Raw genomic sequence first — 21,675 nt, 5'->3', positions numbered from 1 at the left:
AGTGTCAGGAAGTCATTTCTGAAAGTATTTGTATGGAGTGTAGCCATGTATGGAAGTGAAACATGGACGGTAAATAGTTTGGACAAGAAGAGAATAGAAGCTTTTGAAATGTGGTGCTACAGAAGAATGCTGAAGATTAGATGGGTAGATCACATAACTAATGAGGAAGTATTGAATAGGATTGGGGAGAAGAGAAGTTTGTGGCACAACTTGACCAGAAGAAGGGATCGGTTGGTAGGACATGTTCTGAGGCATCAAGGGATCACCAATTTAGTATTGGAAGGCAGCGTGGATGGTAAAAATCGCAGGGGGAGACCAAGAGATGAATTTACTAAGCAGATTCAGAAGGATGTAGGTTGCAGTAGGTACTGGGAGATGAAGAAGCTTGCACAGGATAGAGTAGCATGGAGAGCTGCATCAAACCAGTCTCAGGACTGAAGACAACAACAACAACAAACAAAAGTGTCCTCAGATCTTCAAACCAAAATATGGTTATTACATTATTAATGAGGATGCCAACTTTCTATTTACTTTAGTCACAATAATTTTAGAATTTTATGTAAGAGGGTAGCAATAGTCTCATACGGAAATTAAACTGAACAAACTCTTTAAAAGAGCCAATACACTAACGAAATATGCGTACTATACCAGAAAACACACTAAATGAAATGGGACAAAAAAAGTTGGACATAGTTCCCAAACTAGGACATCTCTTGCTATTTTGGACCTCATCGTCCTGGCTGCAAGCAAAACGGTCGCTGACCCCGACTGTACCGATTATGCTGGTGTGGTCATCTGTTTGGCTTTAGTGAAGTTAAATGCATAGGGGAGTCAGTTCTAATACTGTACGTGATTATGGAACCTAGGCTTAAGAAAACTCAGGAAATGTATGTAGGAAGGACGTCTCGACCTAGAAAAAGCGCCCAATAATTGCGCAATATGTTGAAATTATCATAAAAATGGACATAAGCTGTAGCGGACGATAGGTAATATGCTGGGTGATTCACTAAGATACACAAATGTTTAAATATTTTATTCTGCAAGTAAAACTAAAGAAAAAAGTTCATGTAAACAAAGGTCTGCTAATATTTAGTTATGGAGTTACGGCTAGTAATATATTTTGTCTTAAATTTAGCAACTTCCCTAACATGAAGCCATAGCAAAACTGTACGAGGTTAAAATAAAGCACGACTTTCATTTATTTTCTTGATATTGATGTGGTGAATCCAATAAAAGATGTCCCAGTCGTTTATTTGCTGTTGTTTTCCAGAACATCCAGAGAAGCGAAGACATTATTTCGTAAAATTTTTAATTTACTAACTACTTGACCCATTTTGTTTCTTAAATTATGGACAATTCCACAATGTTATCAAGAGACGTTCTAGAGAATTTAATTTTGCAAAAATTATGCTAATAAATTTAACTGAACCTGTATGAATGCGTCTGATAATCAGCTTTTATTAATACCGTAGCGCACGTGAATTCATATCTAATCGGAAACAACAAAGCTTTAACTGAACAATACACAAAACTAAATCGTTTCAAGATTAAGAAACTATTGAAACAACTCAATAACGATTGCCAACAATGACAAAAACGTTTCTATATTCTTAATGGAAAGTAAACAAATTTATTTGTATAATACTCTTTGCTACTCTGGATGTTCTGATGGCAGCGGCAGATACACGTCTGGGACATGTTTTACTGGATTCACCAGACCAATAACAACAAAATAAATGGAAATCCTCTCTTACTTTAACGTTGTACAGTTTTTTGATGGCTTCATATTAGCCAAATTGCTAAATTTCAAGCAAAATCTTTCCTTAGTCGTAACGCCAAAACCAAACATTTGCAGACCTATGATTATATGATCTTTTTTCTATAGTTTCACTTGTAGAATAACATATTAAAATATTTGCGTATCTCCGTGAATCACCCTCTATGGTACGTACAATAATGTTCAAGGTAAAAGGTACAAAACGACGTAACAGGCCAAAATTTGCGTGGGTCGCTTTGGAATAACGTAGTGAGACGTGAATGCGACGGAATCATGTGTTGACAGACATCTAGGCAATGGAAGCATGTGTCGTCACCATCCTCCAAGATATTCACAGCTGTGACATTAGCAGGCTGGGTGATGTTCACTGTCTGTTCCGACGCCCGATAATCATTGACTTCTTCGAAAACCCTTAACAGTGAACTGTGAGACAATCTGTAGTCACCGCAAATTCATCAAGAGTGAAAGTTCTGAGCTCCTTAAAGAGGGAATGAGTCTGCTCCGCGATAATACGTGTCGATGTGTCTCCAAGGTTACACTAAGTGTAATGATCAAATGGAAGCAACTTGAGCATCTGCCCTACCGCCCGGACAGCTTGAAGCATGTTCCTTCAGCACAAACATGGGACATGTCGGTCTGCGACTGCCGTGTGTTTGGTCCCCAACTGAAAGGGAAGAACTTCAGCTCGGACGACGAACTGCAAGAGGCAGTAGAATACAGGGTCCTGTCACAGTCACAGGTATTCTGGGAACAGGGAATCTCTTCGGCTCGTGAAATAGTAGGAAAGTTGTGCTGAAGCCTCTGGTATTTACTTTTCAATAAAGACATCAATTATACCCAGAAGATCTTTCGCACCTCTTCTTTTAAACCCTCGTCTTAAGAGACAAGACGTAAAAATAAGAATGGAACAAATCGAACCAAGTGCTAGGATGAAAGCTGATTCATAACTGGGGAATAATCTATGGCCGTATTGTTCAACCTGTAATCGAAGAAACAATGACAGATGTAAAAGAAAGACTGAGGAGTGGAATTCCAATTCAGGATGAAAGGATGTGATTGATCGAAATTGCTGATGACACTACTCTTCTCAGTCAAAGAGAAAAAGAAATTCAGGTATCAGTCTAATGAGCAAATATTTTGGAGTGAGAGTAAACTGAAGCAAGAGACAAGTAATGACGACTAACAGGAAGGGATTTGCAATAAACTTACTAAAATTGGGGATCACTGAGGAAACGAAGTGCAGGAAGCAAAGTACAAGACAACAGGCGAAATAAAGAAAACATAAAAAGTAGAATAGCAGAGGTCCAGAGGAATTCAGAATCTGTTTATTTTATTCCCGTCTATGTTAACAAAAAGTTTTGTCCTGAGACTTTCGGTATCCATCAGTGGTGCCATGGTCCGACTTGCAGAAAAACTGGAAACCAAATGAAGCTGAGAGAAAATCTACAGCTTTCATATAAATCGTGATATAATGAGCAGTGCTGCTTACAGTAAATAAAAGGTCTTAAAAATGTTCATAAAAATGTGACCGTTCACATGGCTATAAGTTAGATGCGAACTAGAGCACATTGCCAACAGAGTCACCATCAAATGGTGTTACTGCTCGTAACGATAGGAGTACACTTGCCACAAAAAAATTTATTCTATTTTAAACTCCTTTTGTGCCCCTACTGTACGCTTATTTGACCGGTATACAACATAGAAAATGCATTTAAGTGAAAACGAGCAATTAGATAAAAATTTCGGTGTTGTTCAATTTTTCAGGTTGTACTGTCGAGATCCTCAGAAGTTTCCGTTTCTAACGCTTCGTTTAGAACTGATATGGTCATTTGCAAAGGTGTTACAAGTTCCGCTGGATATTGAGGACCTGAAGCATGTATATCTATGTGGAATCTCTGCAAATGACATTTAAGTGCCTGGCAGAGGGATCATCAAACCACCGCAACAGTAACTCCCTATAATTCCTATCTCGCACAGCGCGCGGGATAACGAACAGCTATATCTTTCCGTGCGAGCCCTGATTTCCGTTATTTTGTTGATGATGATCGTTTCTTCCCACGTAGGTCAGCGTCAGCAAAACAATTGCACATTCTGAGGAGATAGCTGGTGAATGAAATTTCGTGAGAAGATTCCACCGCAATAAAAACGCCTTTGTTTTAACGATATTATTACGAAGGCCAAGAGTATGTGGTACGCTAATAGAATAACTAATGCACAGGATAAAATTAAAACTAAATGGTCAGTAGTGAAGCAAGTGTCTGGTTAGTAGCATAAGGTCTACAGTATAAAGTCAGTTCATGGTAATAATATTCTGTTAGTAATAACTCCGATATATATATACAGTATTTAACAATCACTTTCTGAGCACAGCTGGTGAATTAAATAAGAACTTACTTTCTACAGGGAATCATATAACTCTCTTGCATGATGCCTTTCCGAGACTGAAGTCTGAAGTACTCCTGTGTAATACTGACAAGGGGAAGAATTAGTCAATAATTAAATCACTGAAAACCAAGGACTCTCTTGGGTATGATGGAGTACGTAGCAGAATACTGAAGTACTGCAGTGTACTTAGCCACATTTGTAATTTTTCCTTTAAGGGCGTTCAGTTTCCTGAACGATTTAAGTATTCAGTAGAAAATCCGCTTTATAAAAAGGGAGAAAGGGATAATGTAGACAATTTTAGACCTATATCTGTGCCATCATCTTTTGATAAAGTTATTGAGAGGGCTGTGTGCCTAAGGATATTTGATCACTTTATTTCACATAATTTGCTGTCAAGTGAATAGTTCGGTTTTAGAAGTGGTTTAACAACTGAAAATGTTATATTCTGTTTTCATTGTGAGATACAAGAAGGATAAAGCAATAGGTATCGTATGCTAAGCAAATATTTGGTTTAACTAAAGCGTTTGATTGTGTTGGTCACAAAATGTTGCACCAGACGTTGGTCCCTTTATGGAGTATGGGAGTAGCTCACAATTGGTTCACCTATTACTTTAACAACACACAACAAAAGGTCATTACCCACAGTGTTGAGAACGGCTATGATTTGGGGTCTGAGAGAGGCACAGTTAAATGGTGTTGCCCCAGGGATCAGTGCTGGAGACACTCCTGTTCCTTATTTAAATAAATGATATACACTCTAGAATTACTGCCTTGTTAGCACAAAAGAATGTTGTCTGCAACGTTGCACTGTTTCAAATATTGCAGATCATGACATAACTTCATGGCTTCTAGAAAATTAACTAACGCTAAATCAGAGTAAGACTCAGTTCTTACAGTTCCTAACACTGAATTCAACAAAACTCGACGTTTTAATTTCACTGAAAGGATATATGATTAGTTAAACTGAACAGTTCAAATTTCTAGGTGTTCAGATATATAGTAAAGTGTCGTGGGAACTCCACATTTATGACCTTCTTCAAAGACTTTATGCAGCAATTTTTACTGTTTGAACGATACGTGAAACAAGTGGTAGTTCGAGACGAAAATTAGTCTCCTTTGTTTATTTTAATTCGCTTATTACGTTTGGTATTATATTTTGGGGTACCTCTGCGCATTCTCAATGGATGATTTGGCTCAGAAACGGGTGGTTCAAGCAATAAGTGGTGTAATTTTGGGTACCTCGTTTCGAGCCCTGTTCATTAGCGTGGGTATTCTGACACTGGCCTCTAAGTATTTATATTCTTCGCTGTAGTCTCTCGTTAAAAATATTAATTTATCCAATAATATTAGCGACTTCCACTCAGGTAATACTAGGCAGAAATGCAACCTTTTGTGCAGAAAGGTGTGCGGTATACTACTGCATCCATTTTCAATGAACTACCACAAGAATTCAAGAACACTTGGGAGTAATCGACTCGCTTTCAAATCGAAACTGAAGAGTTTCCTCTTGGATCACGTTTTCTATTCTGTCGAGGAGTTCCTTTAAAACTAAAGCTGTTTCGTGTGTTGTATTGTTGATTGTGTTTACATAAACTAAAGGCTTGTCCATTTTTGGGTTTATAAACATTTTATTTGATCTGCTATTACTTTTATTTTGTAATTTCATTTACTGAGACGTTCCATGACCTTGTAGATTTGATCTCCAATTTGGTGCTACGGAACTAGACGTGTAAATTAAAAAAAATATCTGTATACGATCCGAGTTATGTGTGACAGTTTGAAAATCTGCTGGAGATCATTTCAATGAGATGTTTGAAGGCCTGTGAGGAATGGCAGCCCGTTATTTCTTAAGAGTGAAGCCGGAGAGGATAATTTTGTGGAGGACACCGAGGTCATTACAGATCGAGAACAAGTTCGGATAATGGAAGGATGGGATGGAAATCGGCTGTGGCCTTTTTCAATGAAACCGTGCCAGAATTTTCCTGAAGTGATTTAGGGAAATCACGGGAAGCCTAAATCAGGATGGCTCAAAGTGGGTTTCAAATGTTTCCTCCCGAATGCGGGTCCAGTCTACTGCATTGCACAAACGAGCGAACAGGCATACAGCCCGGTGAGGATGGAGGATAAGGAGCATGGCTGCTATTCCCTCTTACGGTTCGGTGGTCTCGCGTTCGAATGGCCATCATGCTACTTCCGAGGGTTTGCGAAGCAGTCTATGGCGCCTTGGTCCTCCGGGGTAGGCTGCCTCCTGCCGGAGCGCCACTCTTCCTTCACCCACTTCTCCAGTGTGCTAACCACTCCACCATTCCGCTCGGTAGTGTGTGGTGTGCATGCTGAGGTCTGCAAGCAAAGTACACTGCCTGACTCATTCCAAATGTCTCCCACACAATAATCCAGGTCGGGGCTCTGGGTAGTCCAGTCCGTTTCAGAAATGATGCCACCTACAAGCCACTGCCACAAAGATGCTGCCTTATCACATGGTGCAACGCACGATCATCGTGTCGAACAGCTCCTCTATAAGCGTGAAACGTCCCCTTTGAACAATTATACAAGACTGTGCTTATACACCTCTTACACTATTTGCTTTTCAAACAGCTGAGCTAAACTGAACGTACTCACACATTCACTAAAGTGACACACAATATTTTTAGCGCAACGCAATCTGACTATCAAAGATCCCTGCAAAAGAATGGCCCTGAGTAACATTAAACTATGCCTTTCAGAAATCACTTACCTCACAAAAATCTTCATTACTCGAACTACTGCAATACAGCGAGCGCCACTACTGCCAGCTAAATAAAAGATTCAAACTACTGAAGGCACTAACTACTGATAGTCTTAGCAAATGAAAGATTCTAATAGAGAACAAACAATGTATTTACCTCAATACTCATAATATATACAGCAGTTCATGACATTTTTCAAAACTCCACCATCTCTCTCCCCACATCCACCACTGCTGGTGGCTCACCTCCAACTGCGCAACGCTACGCGCTGTTCACATCCAGCTGCCGCTGCCTAACACTACAATGGCAGACAACAATGCAAACTGGCCACAGACTGCACACAGCACAGCCAGTGATTTTCATATAGAGCGCTATGTAACGTTGCCAATAAGAAAACATAAACAGCCTACTTACATATAGAAAACATAAACAGCCTACTTACATAAAGAAAACATAAACAGCCTACTTACATAAAGAAAACATAAACAGCCTACTTACATAGCCCCCACGCTCCCCACAAAAAACTTTTACAAATTTTTTCTGGGCAGTGGCCAATACAGATTTGAAAAATTTTTTCATAATTACAGTAAGAAAGATATCAAATGCACACACTTATTAATACAATGTTGGTCAAAAGCTAAAATTTTCTCACAGTCCATAAAGATAGTCCTGATCATTCATCATAATAGTAATTACAGTTTTTGTTTTTCACAAAGTCTCATTAGTAAAAGAAATTGCACACAGAAGTCGTGGATTTCCATGCAGTCTTGAAGAAGTAGTGTTGTCCTTCCAACGGAAAGACAGTGCTGACTCTTGACATGCTGACAGGTAATGGGCCACAACAGAGCAAACCAAGCAGAGTCATTCGACGTTTTGAAGAAGATTGGTAGGTAGGTCATCACAGAGTAGACCCACTGTTGTCCTGGTAGAGATTGTGGTATTGGTTGGCCATCAAAGATGCAGACCCACTGTAGTCCTTGTAGAGATTGTGGTATTGGTTGGCCATCAAAGATGCAGACCCACTGTAGTCCTTGTAGAGACGGCCAGCAGCCATCTGTTGCGACTGTGCAGGTGCACAAACACCATCGAAGAGTCTTGCAGAGAAAATAGCAAGTCCATAAACCACCACTCGTGCACTCACAAAGTTTTTTGAATTGTCCTTAGAACCAGCAATGCTGTTATCCAGTCCCTTGCTGAATTATTAACACACGTGCAAACACTAACAGTCCTCTTTTTTTCACATATTGTGTACATACTATGACCAACAGAACCGTGTGCAGTGAAATGTAACTTACAAGTTACTTAATTTGATGAACTGGTGTCAATTACAATATTATAACATGAGAATACAATTACAAGGGTCAAAATACATCATTAAAGAACATAACAATGCAGATAACATTTGTAGTACAGGCTTTACAAAAGAATCGAAATGACATATACATCAGTGTTACAGGAATTATGGCATAAGTAAATACATAAAAGATCAGAATAACTTTAAAAAACATCAACTTCACACATGAGCAACAAAACAGAATAAATAATGTCTAACATCTTTACAAGGTAAATAACGTATTATTAATGCCAATTATATTTGAGGATAACAGTATTCCTCATCATAGTGAATATAGCTTAGCATTAGAAAAATTCTACAACATAAGTCTTATCAGATAAACATATAAAGACAGGAAGAACATAATTAAACACAGGTACCCAAACACATAGTGGGATAACACAAAAGGAAAGGACAGGGTTTGTTTCATTGCAGTATTTTGCAAACAAAACTTTCTTTGCTTCTTGGAGATCTCCCTTCATTCATCATTATTCCCAAAAGTCCTATCTAAGCCTGCTTTCTGTATTCTGTTCACATCCTCTGTCAAAAATAGTTTTTTTCCACTGTACACTACTTTTTTGGCCAAACCATTTTTTTTAGCTTCTCAATGCATTTCTTCCAATCCATCATAGTTAGTTTCTTATATAGTCTACTCCCTATTAAGCTAACTTAAATCTACTGAGCTCAGATGCTAAACTAAGGGATGAGGCAATGCAGCATTACATAAAACAATTAATACAAACATCAATGAGAAAAAATAGAAATGGCAAAGCAAGCAGCATAAATTACAACTAATATAAGGCACTGTGCAGGAAGCAAGAAAAACTAGCTTAGAAGAGTAACACAAAGTCAAATTCAGTAACACTATGCCTGGCAAACAGCAGCAGCAAATATAAAAAATATAAAAAATATAAAACTTATATCTCTACATGACAAAGCTCAAGCAGAAAAAATATTACACTAAAAACAATAATGCAGACAAGGGAAATGCATATTCACATCTTAATGTCTATGTAATTAAAGTGGTGCACCATAACAAGTTATAGTAAAAAAAATATTACCATGTACTTGAAAAGAAAATTATGTGTCCAGTTACTGTTACTAGTCCCTTCTTATTGTTCTTTCCTTTCCAAGTGCTCCTTTTTTTTAAAGAATGTGGATTACAAAATTATCATTTAATAGATCTGTTGACAAAAAGTGTTCACATTAGCAAATGCATCTAAGTTTATTTTATAAAACTAATGCTGTAACACAGCTGGAAACCAGATATTAAATGAAATAAGCAATTACGCAAACCAAAGCATAAAAATATCATTCAATAGTCATGTGACATTTCATAAGTTAGTGGAAATTCTCTCAACTCTCGTAGAAAGACGCTTGTCGTAATCAGATGTGCAGATGTAAAAATATTTCTCGTCATTTCATTAGGCATTGCAGTAAATATCATAAATTACGAGCTCCACAGTATGCTTTCAACAAGGAAATGTCAGTAGCGCTGACAATGGCCTCCCCTTTCTTTTTTTTCTACCTGTGCTTCTGACGAGGCACTCACACTATTGGCTTGTTCTCCAGGTGTCTGACACAGCTGTGTGCCGACGATGCACGTGCAGGTGGTCACTTAACTTTCTTATGGAAATATTTACGACAGCAGTTTCCGCTACAGTGACAGTCTCATATAAAAATATTTCACAGGTCAAGAATTTGCGTTACAAATCTGTAGAAACAAAATGCTATTGATATAGCAGTGTCCAAAAAATTTTCATCGGCATTGTGATACATTCACGCATTTACACACATTTCATAACTCATAAAGTACGACTCTCAGCTTATTGATCATAAACATACCTCAACAGCATAATACACATCGTCATCGTAAAAATAACATCATAACACTTCAGTCAAATCTCAAAAAAGTCGTAGCTTTCTGCAATAGTTTCAAACCATAAAAAATTCTCTGCTCATGTTAAAAGTGTCATCTGCCTCAAACGTACTTTAAAATCGTGATACCATACCAAATACATCATTCAAAGCTCTCATAGTATCACAATGGTTCTGAAAAAATATGAACAGTTCACACAGTAGAGACAAAATACAATTTCTTAAGTGTGAAGTTATCCAACGGTGTAATTGCGTAAACATCTGTCACTGACATAGTAAAAAGGTTTGTCTCTCTCAGTTAAATGATCAGATAGCTGTGTAATTTATGTATTAGAGAAATATGGTACCGATGTGTAAAGTTGTATAAGCAAATACCTTGTGCTTGCCACACACGTGGTACACAAAGTAGGCGTGTACCCCCCTGAGGATTAATGTAATTATACCCTCAGGTGTTACAGATTACAGCAATGGAGTGAAATGTATCACGAAAAACTTTCTTTGTAATTCAAAAATCTTTAAAAATAAATGTTTTAAGTACAAAATTAATCACTCAAATACGTGTCCTGTAGCGCTAAATGTGCATGTTGTTGTAAGATAATCTCTGTGGAAGTGTCGTAATTATCGTCCTCAAAAGCTAAGTTCTGCAGAAGTCAATGTACTTACCTCATGATAAACAAAGTGAAATGCTTTGCGTATAGATATCTTACTTATTACGCTTATTACCGTGATGAAGAAAGTACTGTGCTGTAACGTATTGTTGTGCTACAGAAAAGGCTGTCTCCTTGTAGCTATACCACAAAAGTTACCACTAAAACATGTTCTGCTTTCCAGAAGAATTCAGAAAAACCGTGCAGATATAAAACAGATACTCCGCAAAAGCAACAATGTAAATTGTGTCACACATTAGTAACGTCGTGATATAATCGTGTAGCTGTCACATAAACTAACCACTGTGTCATCTGGTATCTCTCAGAAAGTACTTTAAATCCGGAATGTACACTCCTGGAAATGGAAAAAAGAACACATTGACACCGGTGTGTCAGACCCACCATACTTGCTCCGGACACTGCGAGAGGGCTGTACAAGCAATGATCACACGCACGGCACAGCGGACACACCAGGAACCGCGGTGTTGGCCGTCGAATGGCGCTAGCTGCGCAGCATTTGTGCACCGCCGCCGTCAGTGTCAGCCAGTTTGCCGTGGCATACGGAGCTCCATCGCAGTCTTTAACACTGGTAGCATGCCGTGACAGCGTGGACGTGAACCGAATGTGCAGTTGACGGACTTTGAGCGAGGGCGTATAGTGGGCATGCGGGAGGCCGGGTGGACGTACAGCCGAATTGCTCAACACGTGGGGCGTGAGGTCTCCACAGTACATCGATGTTGTCGCCAGTGGTCGGCGGAAGGTGCACGTGCCCGTCGACCTGGGACCGGACCGCAGCGACGCACGGATGCACGCCAAGACCGTAGGATCCTACGCAGTGCCGTAGGGGACCGCACCGCCACTTCCCAGCAAATTAGGGACACTGTTGCTCCTGGGGTATCGGCGAGGACCATTCGCAACCGTCTCCATGAAGCTGGGCTACGGTCCCGCACACCGTTAGGCCATCTTCCGCTCACGCCCCAACATCGTGCAGCCCGCCTCCAGTGGTGTCACGACAGGCGTGAATGGAGGGACGAATGGAGACGTGTCGTCTTCAGCGATGAGAGACGCTTCTACCTTGGTGCCAATGATGGTCGTATGCGTGTTTGGCGCCGTGCAGGTGAGCGCCACAATCAGGACTGCATACGACCGAGGCACACAGGGCCAACACCCGGCATCATGGTGTGGGGAGCGATCTCCTACACTGGCCGTACACCACTGGTGATCGTCGAGGGGACACTGAATAGTGCACGGTACATCCAAACCGTCATCGAACCCATAGTTCTACCATTCCTAGACCGGCAAGGGAACTTGCTGTTCCAACAGGACAATGCACGTCCGCATGTATCCCGTGCCACCCAACGTGCTCTAGAAGGTGTAAGTCAACTACCCTGGCCAGCAAGATCTCCGGATCTGTCCCCCATTGAGCATGTTTGGGACTGGATGAAGCGTCGTCTCACGCGGTCTGCACGTCCAGCACGAACGCTGGTCCAACTGAGGCGCCAGGTGGAAATGGCATGGCAAGCTGTTCCACAGGACTACATCCAGCATCTCTACGATCGTCTCCATGGGAGAATAGCAGCCTGCATTGCTGCGAAAGGTGGATATACACTGTACTAGTGCCGACATTGTGCATGCTCTGTTGCCTGTGTCTATGTGCCTGTGGTTCTGTCAGTGTGATCATGTGATGTATCTGACCCCAGGAATGTGTCAATAAAGTTTCCCCTTCCTGGGACAATGAATTCACGGTGTTCTTATTTCAATTTCCAGGAGTGTATTTTCAAGTAAACCAAAATGTTGCATTAGAATCTCATTAGCAGTATTGGTAAATGTTCTAAGTATGTGAGCCTTATAGTCGTTACGTAATCGTGCAACTAACAAGGAAGAATGTACACACACAATAACACTGTGTCGTCTGTTCGCAATAACAATGCAGTCGTAATTTCTGTTAAATAAATTCTCTTGGTTCTTGAGTGGATATTGAACTTCAAACATTGTTGCATGGTAACAGTTTCTAAGTCTGACAATGCATACTAGAAATGTGAAGTGAAACGTTTTATGGGAAAGACAAAGTAAAAAAGCAGATTATCTTTCAGTAAATGGTTTTACATGTGAAATGTGGTGTAGCCCTTTGCTCTTCCTAGTACGCAGAGTTTCAACTTTAACGCAATTATCATGTGGTATACGTCGGTAAAGGATATTGGAATTTTGCTCAAGGTTAGCGTCAATGTTATTTTTCCCTGAGCCAGCGGGCGCACACGGCAGCCTGTGGTGCAAGTCATTGTCTGTTCCTTTGTTGGCGCGCATCGTTACTGGGATTAGGAGACCTAGCTTCTACAAATTCACGTTGTCGAAAGTGCCCTGCTATATTTAATTCCCGCCAGTTCTGATGAAATTCAGGTCTGTTGTTATGATTATATGGTCTGTCGTCATGTCGGTAATTCCTGTAGTTTCTTTCTTGTCGGTTAAGTGGTGGAGAATTTCTCCCTGAATCGTAACTGCGCGCTGGACCATTGCGTCTGAAGTTATTCTGCCTCCCGTGATAATAATTATTTAGGTTCCCATATTGTCTGTTTCTCTGATTGTCTCTGTCATATTCATTACTACAGAAATGCGATCTTTCTCTGTAACTATTACTCTACCCGTGGTTGTCATACGGGTGGTGTCTGTTTTGGTCACGATTTACGTTGTAAGAATAGGCTTGTCGTGGCCATTTATTGTTTCTGTCATCACGGAATTGTGACGGATGTGACCTGTAGTGATTGTTTTCCTGTTTTCGCATCCTGTGTCTGTCTGTGTCAATTTCTAATTCTTGTAAGAGTCCCTGAAAAGCTTCAATGTCGTCTTTGCAACGTCCTGCCAAAATAATATGCCGTAAATGTTCAGGTAATTTGATTAAGCAAATGCGGATGAGTTCAGAGGGGCTGTATGGGTTTGAAAGGTACTGATTCTTGTGCAACATGTCTTCAAAATATTTGACAAGACTGGAAAATTCAGATTGTTCAAAGTGTTTCATCATCATGTTGCTATGTTTTATTCGGTCTTGTGTAGCTTGTGACCAATATGCTGAGAGGAACGCATGGTAAAATTTTCCTTCACTGTGACAATCGTGAATGACCGATCGCATTCTTACCGCTGGTTCATTCTCCAAGTAGCCACACATAAATTCTAACCTGTACTCCAATGACCAGTTGGGAGGAAAACAATGAGAGAATTGATGGAGCCACGCTTGTGGATGAATTTCGTTGGCAGAATTCTTAAACGTTTTGAATTTACGTGTAGTAATGAACAGCTTATAGTCAAAATCAACGTGTCGGCGAGTAGCATGTCGGTCATTCTTACGTCGTGTCGGCGGTTCCATCTCAAAATTCGGTGCACATTGCCAATTTCTTTCATAACTTCCGAAATGCCCTGTGTTATTATTTTGTGGCTGTTCCGTATTTCTATGTCCCTCTTCCCGTATTGGAGCGCGAGTGGCCTCTGAAATACGTAATTCTTGTATTACCTGTGTCAGCTGATCTTGTACTTCCCGGATTTCTCTTTGGTGTTGCGTATAGATTTGATTTTGATTTTGCTTGAATTTTCTTATTTGTTCATACTCTTCTGTGTCAGTGAAGGCTACGGGTCTTGTGTCATTCAGATCATCATCTACCTTTGTAGATAAGTTAGTGACCTGATCCGAAAGTTCGGCTACTTTCTCCGATAGTGTACTTATTTCCTCCATGTGTCTTTCTGAACCAATTTTCAGGGTATCTACTGTGTCCTTTAAATTTTCCTGAGTTTTTGCAAGTTGCGTAACCGAATCGGTAGATGCAACTGAGTCAATTTTAGCTTGCAAGGTCTCATGATTTTCATGAACAATAGTTTGCAGTTCCTTTATGGCTGCTTCGTGATTCTGTAATGCATTTTCATGACGCGAAAAAATAGGTTGGAAATGCTCACAAATTTGTGTTTTTACGTCATTACAGACTTTTTGACATTTCGATTCGATGTTATGTAACTCAGTAGTTAAATCTTCACGTGTTTGTTCAAGTGTGGTGTCTAACTTTTGAAGATTTTGTTCCATTGTGTCTAACTTTTTAAGATTTTGTTCCACTGTGTCTAACTTTTTAAGATTTTGTTCCACTGTGTCTAACTGTTGCTGTGTTTGTCTCTGGTATTGTTACATTGTGTCTAACTTTTGAAGTTTTTTCTGTGTTTGTCTCTGATGTTGTTCCATTGTGTCTAACTTTAGAAGATTCTGTCCCATTTGTCTCTGATTTTGTTCTATTTGTTGCATTAATTGCAATAATAATGTATTAGTGTCTGGAATCTGTTTCTCTATGTTTTTGGCAGTGCATTTTCACCGGCAACATTCACATTTTGACAAGCAGAAAATGTGTCTTGACTCATTTGAGAAAACGGTGAGGACCCAAATCCGAAGTCTACAGTATTTGCAGTATTGTGTTCTGTCATTTCGGATTCCTGAGGCGAGCTGTTGCCGACCGATCGATCGATAATGCTTCCCTGTTCACTACCTGTTTCACTGTCTACACCATTATTTGCCGCCCGCTCCATTTATCTATGCACAGTTACCAAAGTACTACTTCGAATGTCTCTTAATTCACTACCCAGTGGCGCTGATAAGCTACGCTCGTCGTCACTATTATTTCTCATTTTACTTTGGAGCCTAGTGTTACGTTTTTCACACGCCATTATTGTCACAATATTTCACACGATAACACAGAAAAGCACAATTTGAATAGCAAAAATAAGAGAACACATTAACATAGCACTGAAAGTAATATGTAGTTAATTGCAAGTGCAGCTGCGAAATACTTGGTGCAAATCTACATGCATGCCACAACTGTTTTACTGTACAACAATGAAAAACCACAACTATCAAGGAAATTCTCTCTATGATTACTCGCTAGCAATAAACAAAAGCTACACTAAATACACAAACTACAAGAAAATATCAGAAGATTCCAGTGAGGTATCCTAGGCTAAGGGTCGACGTATGAAACGTCCCCTTTGAACAATTATACAAGACTGTGCTTATAAACCTCTTACACTATTTGCTTTTCAAACAGCTGAGCAAAACTGAACGTACTCACACATTCACTAAAGTGACACACAATATTTTTAGCGCAACGCAATCTGACTATCAAAGATCCCTGCAAAAGAATGGCCCTGAGTAACATTAAACTATGCCTTTCAGAAATCACTTACCTCACATAAATCTTCATTACTCGAACTACTGCAATACAGCGAGCGCCACTACTGCCAGCTAAATAAAAGATTCAAACTACTGAAGGCACTAACTACTGATAGTCTTAGCAAATGAAAGATTCTAATAGAGAACAAACAATGTATTTACCTCAATATTCATAATATATACAGCAGTTCATGACATTTTTCAAAACTCCGCCATCTCTCTCCCCACATCCACCACTGCTGGCGGCTCACCTCCAACTGCGCAACGCTACGCGCTGTTCACATCCAGCTGCCGCTGCCTAACACTACAATGGCAGACAACAATGCAAACTGGCCACAGACTGCACACAGCACAGCCAGTGATTTTCATATAGAGCGCTATGTAACGTTGCCAATGAGAAAACATAAACAGCCTACTTACATAAAGAAAACATAAACAGCCTACTTACAAGCGCAATGAACAATGCTATAAAATCAATTCGCGTTCTTCCGCATTTACTGTTTTCTCAAGCCCTGTAAGAGGGCCAGATCCTAACTGATGTCGCACGACGGAACTACAATCGTTTGGCCACAGCTGTATCTTCTTTGACTGCTCGGTGAGGTGGCACATTAAACTAGATCACATGACATATTAGTTCAATTTAGTACATAAATGAATAAAAAGCTTGACTAACTTTGAAGCAGTTGCCTTCTACAGGATACCTTGACAACTTATTGCTGTTATTGACTATTAAAGCATCACTTGATGCACAGACTTACTAACTGTACTCTTGCAGTACCATGTTCCACATTTGAATGAAGAAGTCGATAAGAACATTAACTATCACGTTGGTTCTACATTACCATATCTATTCCTGTAGATGAGATCTCGAAATGGAGCGAGCTCTGGCATGCTCGATACTGTGCTGAACACAACGTGAGGGCGCTGAGAGCTGATAGGGGACGCGTGATGTTCAGGAATGTCTCCTATACGTCGTTGCGGAGAGCAGCGAGCCTTCGCTGATGTCTGTGGCATCGATTAGCGTTGCCAACTTTGGTGTGGAAACGCTGCCTCTGGACGATACAAGTCACGAGCAACACTGCCTCCTCCTTACCTCACTCTTGACAATACCTATGATGGAAGGTAACACTCCCCAGGTATTTGCCAAACGCAGACACTTAAACCGCATTGTCACAGAATATATCGCTGACTTGTAAGTTGCTGGACCATTGTACTCCGTCCTTTCTTACCATATCTGCACTGTCAATGCGTTACTTGGACTGGTGGTAACACTACGGAAATCGCAAGTGATTCCTTCGACTCATTTCACACAATTTTTATAACCACATTCTACAATACCCGATAGCAGCTTTTTGTCAGTATATGCGGCCTTTCTGGTCTTAGTTAATAACCAAAGGAGTTTATTTAAATATGGATCACAATTTCATTTCGTTATATGCGTGAATATTGCTTGCTCATTTTTTATAGACTAGCATTTGTAAGAAAGTGTGGATCTGTTATACTTACAGTCCCCTGGTGTTATACTGGGCGGCAGCATACAGAATGCAGCTCTTGTCCTGACATATACAGGAGGCTTCAGGCTCGGTGTAAACTCAAAATACGCTATCTCGCTGCCATTTGGCTGCACCGCAGGAGTAAGGAGCCTTTCGCTCCCTGCACCGAGAAGGTGGCTCTTTTGGAAGTCAAAATCTTAATAATTTCGGCAAAGGGACAGTGGAATTCCTTCAACGAGCACTTCTGCTTAGTTTGCTCTTGGTGAAACTACCGACTACGTGTGAGCACGCTGTCGCACTAACAATGTGCAGGCAGAGAAATGTTGATGGTGTAAACAACATAATGTCAGAGGGGTAAAAGGAACCGCTATCTTGATAAGCATGAAATGTAGCAACAGACGGGATTGGACAGAAATATCGATTTGCGGCTTTCTGGGACTGGTAGAGGCATGCTAGAAATAAGAGAAAGAAGGTGAATGCAAAACTTCATAACTTCCAACACGAGAGTGTGGCATCCTTTTCCTTCTTCCCCTATTTTCTGAGTCAGATGAACTACTTTGCTAGATTAACAGGCATCTCTATCGCGGATTACGCTGACAACGGAGAGGAAATACTTCTGCTTCATAATCTGCAAGTGCAGAGCAGCCATCTGCCTTAGCACGTAGCCAAATAGTTTTATGATTAACCTTCAGTTGTGACAGACTAAGCTCTGTTCGTAAATGCTAGAGTTGATAGACTGTTTCCTATGATCATGAGAAGTGTTATCTGTGTTAGGGCAGCTTTGGTCCTAAGGGCAGGTTTATGCAAGAAGCTCCATGCAGAAACATACAGTGTTTTACCCTTTTATTAGAAAGTTTTCTTCATTTTGTGCTGAACTTTGCTGAGTTTTAAAGATAGGCTTGGCATTTTCTGTGGTCACTTAACGTCATCGTCATTCACTTGAATTTGGTGATACTATTTTTGGAAAATTATTTCAGTGTAGGCCACGTTTAGTCATGACTCAATCACCCCCAGACGAGTCTGTAAGCACAGACCTGATACTCAGAACAGACACCGACTAGCGCCAGTCATCACTTGCTAAGCTTAATTACGGTGTAATTTCGTTTCGTTCAGTAGCTTTTATTTTCTGTTCATGACATACACAGTGTCCATAACATCTGTATCGCACTTATATTGCTGTTTGGGAAGAACTTGTCCCAAGAAATAGAAGTAGGAAATCTCTTGGTTTCTATTTCCTCCTTTCCCATACCCCAACTTTTTACCTAAATCAACTAAATTAATTCTTGTTCCTCTAAAGGATTTTAAGGTTCCTGTTTAATGTGATCAGTAGTTGTTGATTTCACGTCCAATGTTCACTTTTATGTAGTGAATATTAATATCATTCACTGAATGTGACATCTTATTTCAAGCATAGCACCATTCATCCTTGAAATTTCTATGATATGAATGCAGATTCAAAGAATGACACTTTAAATTCACGTAAGTCAGATGCATTATTAAGAAGTACAGTTTCAATTGATGTTTGTGAGATGCGTTATTACAAATATTCAGGAGTAGGAGTAATTTGTGCTAAATGCCAGACCTTAAATTGAATGCCACCGGGTCAATATCATTCTTTTATACGTGGCTTTCAAACTCTTGTTTGGATTTATCGCATATTCAACTTGAGGAGAGTAGTGCAGCAATTGGTATGTGCACACACGAGTTGGAGTCCACTTAATAAAATTATCACTCCGTCTGGTATCTCAGATAGAAAAGAAAAAAAATATCAACCCTGCCAGGCAGAAAAATTTAGTGGTTCTTCTGCGAAGCCATTAAGTAAACTTAACTTTCTTTATGGATTTAAGATTTTAAATAAAATTCTTTTTCTTTCAAAGATAGTAGTCATATAATGTTTTAAGGTGGCAGAATATATGAAGGTCAATTTCGCACCTTACATAAGGGTTTTATACATTGTAATGGGAAGGTGAATATGACATCTAACTTACTTTGGCAGTAACAAGCTGATTTGCCTGTAAGCATGTAATGCAAAAGGGATGACCCTCAATCGACGGTATTAACACACTACTCCTATATAATGCATGCCAATGAGCAGAAGGTGAAACAAGCAGCGAGAGGAAACGTTTTGTGTGGAACACACAGCTAGCAGATACAGAGGCTACACCCTGGAAGCCACTACAGAGAGCTCTTAATGGGGCGCACCCCACGGCGAGAGTCAGCGACTGGACAGATGATGCATTCTGCAGGGCGAATAACTGGCCACCAGAAATAGGACAGAAAGAGGCTTTAGAAAACTTCGTTTCGGAATGCCAATGGGATACGAACAAAACCGGTGATGCATTCGATCACGTGAACTGCAAGTGGTACACACGCGATAGACACATGTAACTTTTTAAGCGTCTGGATCAGGCACAAAACGTCCGATTGGCGGAAGGAGTAAAGTGCTGAGATTTCGATGCAGTTTAATGGTAGGACCCCTGCAATTGGTAAAGAGAGTTTCCTCGAAGTAAGAGGAACGCCACTATTGGTCGAAAAAAGCCGTGACGTGGAGAACGAAAGCACCAAGGTGGGGAGAGAGTTTGACTACGAGAAAGATAAAACGGAAATTTTGGGGTGGGCTCTTCTCTGAAGTGGCGTCAAGTGCAGAACGGAGAGCATAATGATCTGTAAGATGCAGAGGAGAAATCTGAGTGAACACTGCGTTCACAGCGGCTGAACTCCAGTTAGCTTCGTTGAGCTACAACTGTGGAGAAACGAACCAACCAGTTAGTTAAATCTTGCGAGAACAGAAAGGGCATTATAATATGCATGCTGCTCCAGCCATGCGCATGTATATCGACATAGTCTGAGACTATGCATCTCGAGAAACGTAGGGAGAGCTTCTGCTGTAAAATTCAGCAAAGGCTCAAATGGATTTTATAGGAATTTCAGTGGGCGAGAGCAGCCATGCAGACGACAACTCGTCGCAGCTAAGGTAAATACTGCCTGCAGAGGTGTAAACTTGTTTGTTCACCAGCTTGCGTCCACTATAAATTCGATCGACCTTCGGTAGTCTTCTGCTCGACTTGTCACAAAACTAACCATCCTTCCTTAGACTTGATTGTCATCCTAAAAATAGTACCGAACTTTGAACTGGATCAGATGAATTATCGTCGAACTGCACAACATCATCGTAACCGAAAAAATTATTTTGTAAAGAAACTTTCTGAGAGTTTCTGAGAGTTACAATTTACTACTGTTGTGTTTAGGATTAGTTCACTTTCAGAGGCCGAGATGTGTCATTTTGACAACTGCCTTAACATTGTCACATTGTAAACCGTGTAAAAGCGTGTACTGCCGTGAAAAAATTGCAATGTTAAACAATGTCGTTACAGCTCACACAGTTGTGTTCAGTCATAGAATGAGAAACCACCTAACCATAACCTTACAATCTTAGTAGTGTAGCGTCCTCGCATTTTATAAATATTAATTTTGTTTTCAACTGGGTTCTGTAGGACCTGTTCTACATTTCGGTACTGTAGTTTGTCGTTGAGAGCGTAGAGACGTTTTCGTAGTAGGTAAATTAATTTGTGGCAAGATCGCATGTTGTTCAGTATATACTTTATATTATCTGTGTCAGTGTTGTTGTTAAAATAAATGTTAACTAGGAAAACCACAGAATAATTTTCAGATTGAAATGCAAGAGACAGAATTACTTGTACCGGAAGAACAGCTAAGTCCTCTCAGTTTCGGAAATGAACCATCTGGTGTCAAAATATTGAAACCAGATACCGCAAAGTTGGTGGACAGTTCCAGATCGGAGACTGCAATTCCGCAGGACGCAGAAGCAGTTGTAACTGTTCAAACTTGTGGTTACAGTGACGATTAGAGGGCAAGTTCTGCACAACCCAGCCACGGAACAAATCAGATGAACTCACGTTGGTCGTCACCAAATAGAAAGACAGAGAAAGCAACAAAGAAAAAAAGATAAATTCGACGAGTTGTTTGATTTTATGAAACGTTCAGCCGAAGAATTCGGTGAAAAATACGAACGTATCGCTGATCATATTGATCTTATGAAGGAGAAAACGGTAAAGGATGAAGGAGAGAAAATAAAACGAGGTGAGGAGGAATGCAATCAAATCGATGAAATAAAAGCAGATGTGAAAACAATTTGCTGAGCGGATAAAAAATACAGTAGACAAATGAGACACAAATAGTAAGAGAATCACAGACTTAACAATTCATTATCTGCTGTGAAAT

The 21,675-nt window shown here is 40.1% G+C and overlaps 1 protein-coding gene across 1 annotated transcript in view; it reads left to right on the top strand.

Annotated features, from left to right (window-relative positions):
- Positions 1–20,342: 20,342 nt before the first annotated feature.
- LOC126092768 (odorant receptor Or2-like) overlaps positions 20,343–21,675 on the top strand; it is a 90,000-nt gene continuing 88,667 nt past the window's right edge. Inside the window, exon 1 of the mRNA XM_049908496.1 lies at positions 20,343–20,407. Coding sequence (XP_049764453.1) covers positions 20,343–20,407 — 65 coding nt within the window. The remainder of the gene's footprint in view (positions 20,408–21,675) is intronic.

The sequence above is a fragment of the Schistocerca cancellata genome, chromosome 7 (genome assembly GCF_023864275.1).
Source record: "Schistocerca cancellata isolate TAMUIC-IGC-003103 chromosome 7, iqSchCanc2.1, whole genome shotgun sequence".
Taxonomy (NCBI): domain Eukaryota; kingdom Metazoa; phylum Arthropoda; class Insecta; order Orthoptera; family Acrididae; genus Schistocerca; species Schistocerca cancellata.
Note: the sequence above shows the minus strand (reverse complement) of the source record. Positions and strands in the feature narration are given on the sequence as shown.